Here is a 12,229-nt window from a genome sequence, read left to right as displayed (position 1 = left end):
TTGCTGCAGATCATAAGCGACAGCTAATTTAATGTAAAGAAGTTTGGGGAACTTGTGATATATTTGCAGTCCATTTCATTTCAGATTTTCCTCGTGGAGGACAGTTCATACTGTTGTCAATCAATTTGTATCTTAACTCTTACCACTTTCTAATGCTCAGTGGGTTTTATCTCACAGGAGAAGGGTTAAATATGTGGATTTTAACAGCCTTTTAATCAGCTCCTCCTGTACTAGGGATAGTGACTCTCAGAGAAGCATAGCTCTGCTTTGGCAGCAAGTGGCTTCATGAAGCTACTCACTAGGTGCTGCAGAGCTCCTGCATTTGGATTACTATAATCACAGGAACTTGTAAGACTTGTGCATAGGTGGAAGGGGTTTTTATCGTGTTTTATGGTGCATTGGAAAAAGGTGTACAAAAGAAAAAATTAGTCTATCTTTCAGATTTCTAATGTATTGGCTTCCAGTTGAAGCCTCACAGTAAGAATCCCCACACTGTGTGAGTTTTAAGATGTGGTGCAGGAACCCAAACCCAAGCAGTTTCCTAGGGGTTTAAATGCCCCGGCTCTTTGCTTACTGATTTTAGCATCTGATACGTACATCTGCATGCAAAAGAAATGAAAATGTGTGGAAAAGTTGTCATTTTTGTTATCTGAGGAAAATAAGAAATGCACTTAAAGTCTGAGTTGTCTGTTGTAGGCATTGCCAGTAATACTGATTCTGGTCTTGGGCAAATAGGGAGGACAGGTGAGTCTCAAGACTTGATCTAAGTTCCTTGCTACCACCCGTGCTTCTTAGGAACAAAGCTAGTATGGGAAATGCACACATTTACGTGGGAAGAGGTGCTTCAGGCTGCCTCTAGTTCTGTATCTAATTGGCGTGGATAAAGAAGTAGAAAATCAAAGCAAATACACAAATGCATCTGTCAGCCAACTGGAATTCGGAGGCTGCATGAGGTGCCCTTGGAGGGCCTTTCTCTGAGCCAGAGTATCTACAGCACTTGCTAGCGTGGTGGGGTTTTTTTGCAAAAGGCAGTTCTATAATATATCCCATTAAGTTTCATGTAAGCCACGGTGATTGCTGATGCTGCACAGGAGGCACGACTGGCACTGTTTTCAATCCTTTTAGCGATTAAGAACCAGGCAACAGGACACTATATCCTGAATGGGAAAGGGGAGGAGGCCAGATCCCGATCTTTCATCGACCTGGGCGTGGAGTGGGAGTACAACATAGAAGACGACATCGAAACTCTCCACACTGACGGGCCCCTGCATGACGCAGTGGTTGTGCTGGTAGGTTACATCCTGAGCAGTGGGAATACGGTGGGTTCATCATTTATAAGAAGTGCATGGCCAATGTGGGGCTGCATTGTTGGACACGAATGGGACACTTTCAGTGGACCAGAAAAGGGCATTGCATGTCAAACCATGTCTGACATTGGCCTTACTCTTTAGCTGAGTAACTGATGTGGCCACACCATCCTTTCATCCTAGGTGTTGGTGTCGTGCTTGGCCAGCTTTGAATGCTAACCTAGAAACCTATCTCAATGTCAGCGGCTCTGTGTTGATCTTACCACTCTTTGTGCTAACTGTAACAATAAAAGCCAGTTTTTTCCCTCCTATGAGTTAACTAGCAGTTTCCATGTTTCCCCTAAGAGCCAAGCCTTGGTTTCTTTACTTTGCAAAGGAAAAAGTAATAGCTCTGATTTTGTACCACTGTTTGCATTTGATTATTAATAGATCATTCCTCGGGAGAATGACACGAGATCTAGCCTGACTTACAAATACATCATTCACGAGGATTCAGTACCAACTATCAACAGCAACAACGTCCTCCAGGAAGAAATAGATACTTTTGAGTGGGCATTAAAGAGTTGGTCACAGTGCTCCAAACCCTGTGGTGGAGGTAAACAGATGATGTGACACCTTCTAGTAATAATGACAAATTACCAAAAGTGGAAAAGTAAAAGGTGGGGGAAGTGAATGCTGTAGAAACCTTGGCCTCCCCATTTTTTTTAAAAGCAGTTCTTTATTTAGGGTGCCCAAGCTTAAAATATGACTGCCTGTTTATTCAAAAGAGTCACACTTCCACCCTTGAAAAAAAAAAGTCCTTTGTAGGTGTTTACATTCAGTACCCAAAGCTACTTCGGAAGTACAGACTCAGGTGTTTATGCTACTGAGCGTTCCCTTTTGGTATGGACATTACTCTGACACAAAGAATGGGGAATGCAAATGTCAAAATAACTTTTAAGTCTTACATACATCAGTCGAGCAGGTGATGTGTTCTGGTAGCAGAAGCACTAAAATGACACTTGGGTTCCTTCCCAGGTAGCTGGTGACCTGCTGCTTGATGGTAAGGAGGTAATTTCTCCCCTGTTTGTACCATGGTTTGTGTGTGATGCAGAGGTGGGGCTGAGAGGTCATAACTGTCCCTTCTGGCCTTAAAAACCTCACGCGGTGTCATGTTATAAATAGCACCCACAGACCACTGCGCAGCAACCTCATGCCTGCCAGCTGAGCAAATTGTGAACACGTTTAAATACTTTGTAAATGTCTATCATGTAAAACCATTTACTAGGCCATAAAACTTAAACCAAAAACTGTAACAAGGACCTCGTTTTCCTAATTTTTCCAAAATACTTTCCAGGGTTCCAGTACACCAAATATGGGTGCCGCAGGAAAAGTGATAACAAAATGGTTCATCGCAGCTTCTGTGAAGCCAGCAAAAAGCCAAAGCCCATTCGTAGAATGTGCAATCTTCAAGAGTGCACACAGCCTCTGTAAGTACATCTTGCACAAAGACACAAACGATTGCTCCTTGTGGTGGGTGTGGAAGTTAGCCCAAGCCAAATCTGGTAGGATGCTGACAGCTTTCTAGACTGGAGTTCCTGTGTTATGTTTTTTTCTACCTGTGTAAGAGTAGTTATTGACCTTATTGCGTGGTTCCATCACAATATTGTATACTAAGAGCTGCCTCACCTGGCAGCAGTATGGATAATAGGTAAAAGTTGTGACAGTGTCTTATTCCTTTTTACTTCCCAGCTGGGCAACAGATGAGTGGGAATACTGCACAAAAACCTGTGGGAGTTCAGGCTACCAGATCCGTACCGTGCGGTGCATTCAGCCCCTTCATGATGGTGCAAACCGCTCCGTCCATTTCAAGTACTGTAGTGGAGATCGCCCCGACAGTCGCCGGCCGTGCAACCGGGTACCGTGCCCTGCGCAGTGGAAAGCTGGACCCTGGTCTGAGGTAGGCAAGCAGTAGTCACAAGTTAGTAATGTACCTTTGCTACTATCTCATGCCTCCCAAGTCAGATCTGCGCCTGGGCTGAAAGCTCTGGACTGCTCCGGACAGTTTCCCAAAACCTAAAAATCTGCAGCAGATGATGACTTCCAGCTTCATGGGCTTCTGCCACTCTCCAGGCTTCTCCAGAAAGCAGCAAGGAAAACGTTCACAATATCAGATAGACAGTCCTGCAGAACACATGTTGAAATTTTGCTTGCTTTTCTCCAAGTTTCCAACTTCTCACTTTCCCCACTTCTGAGGATAGCATAACATTTTTTAACCAGCTTGGACTGGTTTGGAATCACAGAGTTTCTGCAAGTGTTGATATTGTTGTAATGACTTAGGAGCAAGCAGCTGAACCCTACAGCTGACTCAGCGAACACTGAGCTTTCTCTGCCCTTTGTATTCTCTTTAGGTTACGTGGTCAAAATAGGTATCGGCTACAGGAGGAATAAATAGCAAAGTTCAGAATACACTCTAATAATACATTTAACATTACAGAAAGCAAGAACCAAGTTAAAAACCACCCTCCTCCTCTGCATATTTCTCCATAACATCAGCCTTCATTCATGTCTGCTTTCAAAACAAATTGCTGGAATGTGTAGCCTGACCTGAAAGCCAACCTTGGGCTATTTTAGACACATTAATTTCTGCACATTGCTGTGAAAGCTGAATGTCCTGAATTTCTTGTGTCTGTTTCGTAGTGTTCTGTGACCTGCGGGGAGGGAACCGAGACCCGGCAGATCATGTGCCGTGCTGGTGACCAGTGTGATGGAGAAAAGCCAGAGTCAGTGAGGGTTTGTAAACTCGCTCCCTGTAATGGTAAGAGAACCGTCTTAAAAATGACTGCATTAACAATTCCTGGCGCAGTGCCGCCGGGGGAGATAGCATGGTGCTGGGCTGAAATGTTAGACACAGATTTCATCCCTGAGTGAATTCCAGTGAAAACTAAAAGACCTATATTTAGGTCTGAATAAAAGTTAAGCTTTCTGTGTTCATGGTACAGGTTTCTAAGGCAAGGCAGAGCCTACACTTAGAGCAGGTAGTGTGCACACCAAACGTGTACTGTGTTTTAAAAGCTATTCCACTGCCAGGTGACAACCACACACCACCGATCATCTCTCACATGCTAGAAAACACACCCTTCCTCAGAGATTTTTCCTTCTTTTTTCCAGCTAAAGGCACCTTGTCATTTAGTCCAGCGTGTTACTGCTAACATGGCTGCAGGAAAACAGGCTGAAATGGGGGGTTTAAACATGTTAGCCTAAGTTGTGTGTACAAGAATCTCTGCTAAAGGTGAACGGCAATCCAAAGTAAACTCGGCTCAACTTCTAAATCCCGGGAAAAGTTTTGCAAGTCTGCCAATTGAAAATGAAAAAAAAAACCAACCCAAAAAACCCCAACAACCCAAACATAAAAATGGAACCACAGAGCATTAATGAGGTTCCTGGGAATCTCATGACAGTGTTCTCCTAGAATTGTTCAAACAGATTTTTAAGTTGGTTTTATGACAGCAAAGTGTTTCTTCCTTTGGGTCCTTGACTCTGTAAGATTTGGGGTTTGTTTGTTTTTTAAATCCCTCACGGTAGTCCTGACACGCTGATCACTACGTGGTAGAAGAAAAAAAGTAAGAGTTCTTAGAAGGCGCAGCGTGTTTTCCCACAGAGCACATCGAATTGCTTCCCGCAAGTCTGGTAGATGTGTCTGCTTTTGCCCGTACTTGTCTTCTGCCAGCATAAGAACTCCGAGCAGGAAACAATTCTGGGAGCAATGAAAAATTATAAAAGCTGTATCCACTAGGTGGGAGCAAATCCTTATCTATGACTGTAAACAAGATCCAAAAACTTGGTTTTGACTGGTGATAAAAATATTTCCAAACTGAAATAAATGAGGGCTACATCTTTGCAAAACTATTCACATAGTTTTGATCTTGTGCCTTAAAGTATCACCTTAAGAATCTGTGCTTTAAGCATCAGTTGACATTTCCTTGAATAGCCAGCGTTACATTCCTACCTTTCAAAATCAAGCAGCACACCATCTTTTTTCTCCTTGTGAGAGTGCTACATCTCTTTCGCTGTAAATAATACTGAGAGCCCGGTGCCACTGGCCTGTAAGACCCACTTGTATGGGATATAAGCAACAGATGGCCTTGTACGGGGCCATTTACAAATTGCAGTTGCACTACATTGGTTAATACTCACTGTATTTTTAGAGGTTTTGATGTTTAATGTGCACCCATCTCGCATGCCCCGGTGACTGAAGGATTTATGTGGTGAAAGGAGGAGGGGTGTCTAACAGCGTTCTGAAACGCTACGTGCATTTGCTAAAGAGAGAGGTCACAGCCGCGCACTGCAACAGCTATTAACAATGCGTGAACTAATGGCCACTGATATATGTGGCCTCGGTGCAGCAAACCTATAGCACGAGCTGCGCTTTATGGAAGCACTGTGAGCCATGAGGGCATGAACAGGTACACCGGGCCAAGTCCCTCACACCCCTGACAAAGCCACAGGGTCCCTGTGGGTTCTGTTCCTTGGCCACGCTACACCCGCCTCTCTGCTTTGAGCTCAGAGCTCCCTGCTCTGCTCGGGGCTTTGGGACGAAACTTTTACCGAGCAGTAAGCAGCTGACAGTGTTCTTCCAGACCACACGGTTTCTTTTTCACCACACTTTTCTGATGTGGTTTCTACCACGTTCTATATATTTGGGGGGAATACAGCTAAAATATCGATAGCATTCTGTAATATTTATGTAGAGAAACTCTTTACACATGGTCATGCGTGGCATTCCTTTACTTCTAAATCTGTATAGCCTTGATTACTATTTTGCTTTTCAGGGCTTTAGTCTCGGCCATCAGTCTGTATCAGGTGGTTTTGACAAATGATTTACTGCCTACACGCAAGGTTGCTGAGAGTTGAACCTTAGCGGGGTTGTCATGAATATTTGCCACAGTTGGTGTGATTGCTTTTGCGCTACGTGGCGTATGAGCATTTTTCTTCCATTTCATTAAAAAAACATATGCCTGCCTAAGGGAGAAGAGCCACCAGGTCTTCCACGGTATACCTTGGTGGAGCCGAGTCTCATAGTGTGGAAAAATGAGGACATCTCCATAGGTATTTCATTTGAACTTTATATGCCTCTGTGATTAGGAGACAGGTGGCAGGATTTTATCCTGCAATAATCTGAGCAGCAGTCACATTTCTGTGGCTGGGCCAGATTAAAAGAAGGGATTTTGTGGTGTTCAGATGAACAGATGAGCTCTGTGTAAGAACCTGTATAAAACAGACCCTGAGAAGGGCTTGATATGAGCTGTCCCTGCTTCACAACACAAGATACTGAATGAAGAAGAAAACATGTTTTTAAATTGCAGTCCCTAAATCCCAATTTTCAGCATGTTTTCTCAGTGGGATGCTGCCAGCAAGCAATGTACTTCAGAGTTCCAGTGATGCCTTCTGTAAGAGACCTGTCAGTTTTGAAAACTAATGTGATATTTTTTTAGTTGATTTAAATGACATTCTAGTAGCTTCATCTTCTAAAGATTCCCTAGGGAGCCGATACGCTTTCTTGTGTCTTCTACTCTTAGTTACCGTGAAGCAAGTAACAGATTGTGAGAAGGAGAATTTTTACCATGATCATCAGCGGAAGGATACAAGCACTTACATACTGAATAGGAAGTGGTTGACTAGGTTGTGCAGAATTAACCTAACAAATAAAAAAAAGGGATTATGTGAGTATGCGACTCCAAGATTGTATTTACGGAACCTGCTGAAAGTAGATGAGTACAAAACCAAATCTTTGCACTATTGCTCGAGTCACGAAAGCTAAACCATTACAAACCAACACCACAAAAATTAACCGGGTGAGAAAAGGACCAAGTAAGATGCATTGGCACTATGGGAAAGCAAAAAATAGTTGTTTGGTACTTTCTTTTTTGGTTTGTCACTTTAGGTGATACTGTTTGCTTTGCCTTATATACTGATATAAATCACAACGTGTTAATGAGACAGCTGCCATAACTTTCCAGATTGGGTGCTTTCATTTGCATGGAAGCATAAAAATTGTTCTGTGTGTGATGCAAAGATTTGTGTTTCAGTATTAGCTTTTCTAGTTTAGATGAATTATAAATATAGCACTTGAATTTCCCATGCTAAATTCCTGCTGAAAATAGTCTTATAGTGCCTTCATGGAGTACGTATATTCCCACGCAGAGCTGCAAATTTAATGCTGGGTTTGTCAAGAACCAACAAACATCCACCCAAGGAAGCACACTGGGATTAGAAGCAAGGAAAACTTTTCTATTACGTGCCGCAGTCATATAATTTGCTTTTTATAAACAATGTCCCACAACCCCACTGATGTATGTGTGTGTAATTTTACTGAGTACAAGTGGAACTAAGCTGATTTACGCTGATCGAGAGGTTGGGCTACAGTTAGTATTTTAAAATAGGAAAACTGGGTTGCCTAGCATACTGTTAACATGTGTTGAGGCAGCATCTGTACACAGGTGAAAAAATAATCACGGTACAGAAAGGTTATTTAATTTCAGAGCTTAATATGTGGTGTTACGTGCCATCTGTTGCTCATTAAAATGTTGACTATGTAATTGCTAGCTGTGACTGGAGGACTAGATGTGGAACAGATCTTCTCAGTATCTGGGGTTAACTTTTGGCTTTTCACATTATAATTTTGCGTACTTCTATTTTGAGCAAAAATGGATTTAAGTAAAATCCATCAACACCATTTTAGGCCAGCCGTGATATCTTAGGGAAAGTCTGCTAAGGAAACCTCTTGCTGATCTGTCCCCAGAGTGTTTGAATAGTTACTGGATGCACCGAGGTACTCATTTGTCCCCATCCCTGGTTTTATGTCCTGCGAAGTGTTGCATGTTTGTTGGTTCCTGGTCTGATTCCGGAGTGCTGCCAGAGCCTTAGCACCCGATTCAGGAGGCGGAGGGGAGGCACCCATGCCCCACGTTCCTCAGAGTCCCAGCCGCTGGGCTGAGCGCCCCATGGGAGGAAGGCAGGTTAGGCTGGCAGGCAACACTGAAACACAGGGCCTGTTTTGGGGGCGCCCTGTAGATGTCCTTGGGAAAGTCATTCCCCCTTTGCCTACAGATGCGTTGGCTTGAAAACAGCAAGGTGCTCTTCTGAGCAGCGTGGACCCTGCTGAGAGGCTGGGTGCGGTGACCTTCCGAGGTGCCTTCCCGCATTACTTGGTTGGGTGCTGATGCTGCCGAGGCATGTGATAGTCCATGCTACACAGATAAGTAACAGTATAAATGAGCAGTAGGATGAGTTAGACACAGGGAGGAGAATAAAAAGGGAGTATTAAATCTCCTCATTTTAAAATCTTCAAATAGTGCAGTTCATTTCAAATGCTCAGAGCCAACCTCCCATCTTCTTCTGTGCCTTGATGCAGCTCTGCTCAAATACTGAGAATCTGACTTTTTCTGTGAGAGTGAAGTTTCAGTTTAAACTCACATTCTCCATACAGAATGCCAAACTGCCCAGCGAGCTTGTTACCTTGACACAGTCAGTACAACAGACTGCAAGGTTCAGAACAGAAATTCTTAACAGTGCGACCTACTCATGAGTGTTACAAATGCTCTGTGTTTGTCCCAGGCCTGGCAACAGTAAAATTTAAGACTTTACCTTTGAGCTCGTGTGACAGGCTGAAGGAGCCCGAGTACTGATGTGCTCTTAGCTTGATATCAAAGCCTTATTTTTCTTCTGGCTTCTTATGTTACTGCTTTCCTTTCCGCCTGTTTTGTCCAACGTGACCACTGCATCTCTGTCTGCGGAGCAAACACTTAGTCAATGCTGAAAGAAATAATTGACATTTTTGGGATCTCTGACAGATCCTTGACCTCCTGGAGATCTTTTCCCTGACTGAAAGGAACGCCACAAGTTTAACTTCAAGGCGTCTTACATCTGACCTATCTGTTAAAAGCTTTCCATTGGTTCTCCAGTTACGGTTAGGTCACAGAAAAACTTCAGACTATGTCCCAACAAAATTTTATCCAACTCTTAATATTTTATTTTAAGACATCATATAAAAGGCATCCTTGAGAGATTTAATGGGATTTAACTGGGATTTAATGTCTTTAAGGGAAGATTTTGTTATTCTGAATGGTGTTGATAGATAGTGTCCTCAGGCTAGAAGTGAAGGTGATTTGGGGTGGGTAGGACTACACCTGGCCTAGTAGGTGGGAGCTCTAGCGGGTTAGCACTGGAAAATGTTGTCTGTGGCCCTCCGCAAATACAACGTGCCTTTCCACAGCTCTTCACTTCTGGTGTGCACAGAAGCTGACATTTTCAAGGTGACTGCTGATTTCTTTGGTTCCCAGCTACGGTTATTTTTCAGGGTGGCAGTGAGTTCTGTCAGGGGATGAAGCATCTCAGGTGGCCTGTTCAGAGTAGCTCGAGGTTTATGAAACACAGGCAGAACTTTATCAGTGCCCATCTAAACACTGTTCGGGCATTTCGGTGCTCTTCAGTAGGTTTACGATCAACATGCATTTGTTTTGCAGATGAGCCCTGTATGGGAGACAAATCTATCTTCTGTCAGATGGAAGTGCTTGCACGTTACTGCTCCATCCCTGGCTACAACAAGCTGTGCTGTGAGTCCTGCAGTAAGCGCAGCAGCACCCTCCCACCGCTGCTCCTTACCGAAGCTGCTGAAACCACAGAGAAAGCAATGTTCAATCTGCCTCAGGCTTTGATGATGCCAACGCCCGTAGTGCCCCGCTACGCACAGCTCCTGCCCGCGAGAAGTTCTCTGGGCAGGCTTCCTTTTGCCGAAGAGGACGTGGGTACGAAGGTCTCCCCATCCAACGCCGAGCCCAAAGGCGCTGAATTTCCGCAATGGAGAGCTCCCCAGGCAAGGAAGTCTTCAAGGCTGTTTGCTTTGCTCCACCAGTCACCTGTCAACAGCAGCAATCTCAGTCCTCACGATGCCCTTGCACTGGCAGCAGCTGTTCCTGTGGTGCCAGCTAATAACACGGCGGCGGGTGCTCCTTCTCCACCGAGAACCTCAAGAAAGAGTGAGAAGCACGCTGAGAAGGGATGGCCTTCGAGGTCCCCCACTGTGGAAAGATGAACGCAGATGCCTTGTTGGAGGATAGCCATGGAAAGAGGCTCTGTTTGGCGCTTTGGGTTCAATGTCCTTACTTCTGGACACTATGGTGCATGCTGCTTTCCACAGGCAAGACACTGCAGGTCATCAACTCATTTTCCTTGTAAATACAAAGAACAAGAAGTGCTGGTTCACTTTCTAGTTGCTCCCGTCCTCCTCCCATGCTGTGTTACCTGGCTAGCTTGAACGCATTGGGGGAAAGCACCAAAGAATATTCCCAAGTTGCTGAGGGCGTCATCCATCAAGCTCTAGTAAGAAAAATGGCCCTGACCTCAGCACCCACCTCGTTATTTTTGGTTCTAAACACTCACTCATAGAAAACACCCCACTACAAGAGGTACCAAATGTTTACACTATACTTTTGTAATGGAACAACTGAATCCATAAGACTCGTTTTGCTAATTTATCTATATAAACGGATATTGTATGAGCAAACTTGCAGCTGTTGTGTAAATACTGTATATTGCAGAAAATCAGTATTATTTTTAAGAGTTGTGTGCTGTCAGACAACTGTTTACCTATGTTGCATTCTGGACAATTGCTAGGTGCCTGCCATCGAGTACTGCCTTATTTACATTCCAAGAGTTGATTTGTAAAGCAGCATTATCATAAAAGGAGGAGTTCCATTTTCGTTACAAATTACATCTACTGACACTAGGAAAGGGTTGGGTTTTTTGGAGTACCAACAACACGATGCTTTCTTTTGAAATAGGGAGGGGAGGCGGGGAGTGTAAACCTAAAGGTATGAGTTTACTTACAGCCACCCGCCCAGTATAAGTAGGTTTAGAAACTTTAGTGCAATTCCAGTCACCGGTTGGAAGAAGAATTTTATGTGCCTGTGAAATGAACCCGGACACCCGCAGCCTATACTGAGCAGCATTGCTTCAGGTCAGGAGTAGCAGTGCCGTCCTTTAAGCCTCCTTTCGCCGAAGAGGTCAGACCAGTGTAGGAAACCGTGTATATACTGTAAGTACTGTAATGTTCACGAGTCAAAAATGAGTTCTGCTTTCCAGATGATCTGTTTGTTATTTCTGAAGCTGAAAAAGCATCACAGAGGTAGAATAGGCACTAACAAGAAATAGCTGTGGCAAGACTTAAAATAGATAATTTTTTTTCCTACTGGAAGCATTGATTTAAAGGTGAGAGAGATATTTATTTTTTAGCATGGTTCACCTCAAAATCTCCACAACCACAATGCATCTGACTGCAATAATGTACTAGTAATTTATGTCAATAACCATCTTGTTCACAGTCCACCCAATCGCACTCTCTCCTGTGTGTTGCTGTAAAGTACTTGTATATAGGATGGAGAACTAAAGATATTTATTAAAAGTTGATTTCTTGATAGTATTTTATGTACTAAATATTTACACTAAGGGCAGTTGACTATTCTTTTTGCCAAGATAAAATAGAGAGATGTAATTAGATACCTGTATGTGCTATGTCATACGGATAGAACAGAAATCTAAGCTAACTAAACTACTGTAGAGAAATTGTTGATCTTATTCTTTAAAAAAAAGAAAAAAAAAGTCTTATGACAGTTTTTATTACAGGCATCTTTAATTTCTAAACAGGTTATTAAAGTTTCACGTGCAATTTTTGCTTCCCCATAAAAAAAATCCTCATGACCCCTTTAAAAGAACAGTGAATATGTACCTCTAAAATGCTATAAAGTAGATTAGGACCCCAAAGATTAAATTCTAGAGACATCTGTAATGCTTATGCGGAATCACGAGGAAGAAATAAGGATGAAAATTGTTGCCAGAAGACTTTCAGAAGGCAATGAGAATGCAGGTAGGTTAACCCTGTTCGG

The 12,229-nt window shown here is 43.3% G+C and overlaps 1 protein-coding gene across 3 annotated transcripts in view; it reads left to right on the top strand.

Annotated features, from left to right (window-relative positions):
• The window catches only part of ADAMTS3 (ADAM metallopeptidase with thrombospondin type 1 motif 3), a 139,441-nt gene extending 127,675 nt beyond the window's left edge, over window positions 1-11,766 (top strand). For 2 of the 3 annotated variants that reach the window (XM_055716158.1, XM_055716150.1), the window contains exons 17-23: window positions 1,126-1,289; window positions 1,737-1,902; window positions 2,644-2,776; window positions 3,039-3,246; window positions 3,987-4,104; window positions 6,866-7,009; window positions 9,812-11,766. In XM_055716158.1, coding sequence (XP_055572133.1) covers window positions 1,126-1,289; window positions 1,737-1,902; window positions 2,644-2,776; window positions 3,039-3,246; window positions 3,987-4,104; window positions 6,866-7,009; window positions 9,812-10,380 — 1,502 coding nt within the window. In that variant the 3' untranslated portion in view covers window positions 10,381-11,766. The remainder of the gene's footprint in view (window positions 1-1,125; window positions 1,290-1,736; window positions 1,903-2,643; window positions 2,777-3,038; window positions 3,247-3,986; window positions 4,105-6,865; window positions 7,010-9,811) is intronic. The other variant, XM_055716164.1, reaches the window with a different exon arrangement.
• The last annotated feature ends 463 nt before the right edge of the window (window positions 11,767-12,229 follow it).

The sequence above is a fragment of the Falco cherrug genome, chromosome 1 (genome assembly GCF_023634085.1).
Source record: "Falco cherrug isolate bFalChe1 chromosome 1, bFalChe1.pri, whole genome shotgun sequence".
NCBI lineage: Eukaryota > Metazoa > Chordata > Aves > Falconiformes > Falconidae > Falco > Falco cherrug.
This window is presented reverse-complemented; position numbering and strand designations above follow the sequence as displayed.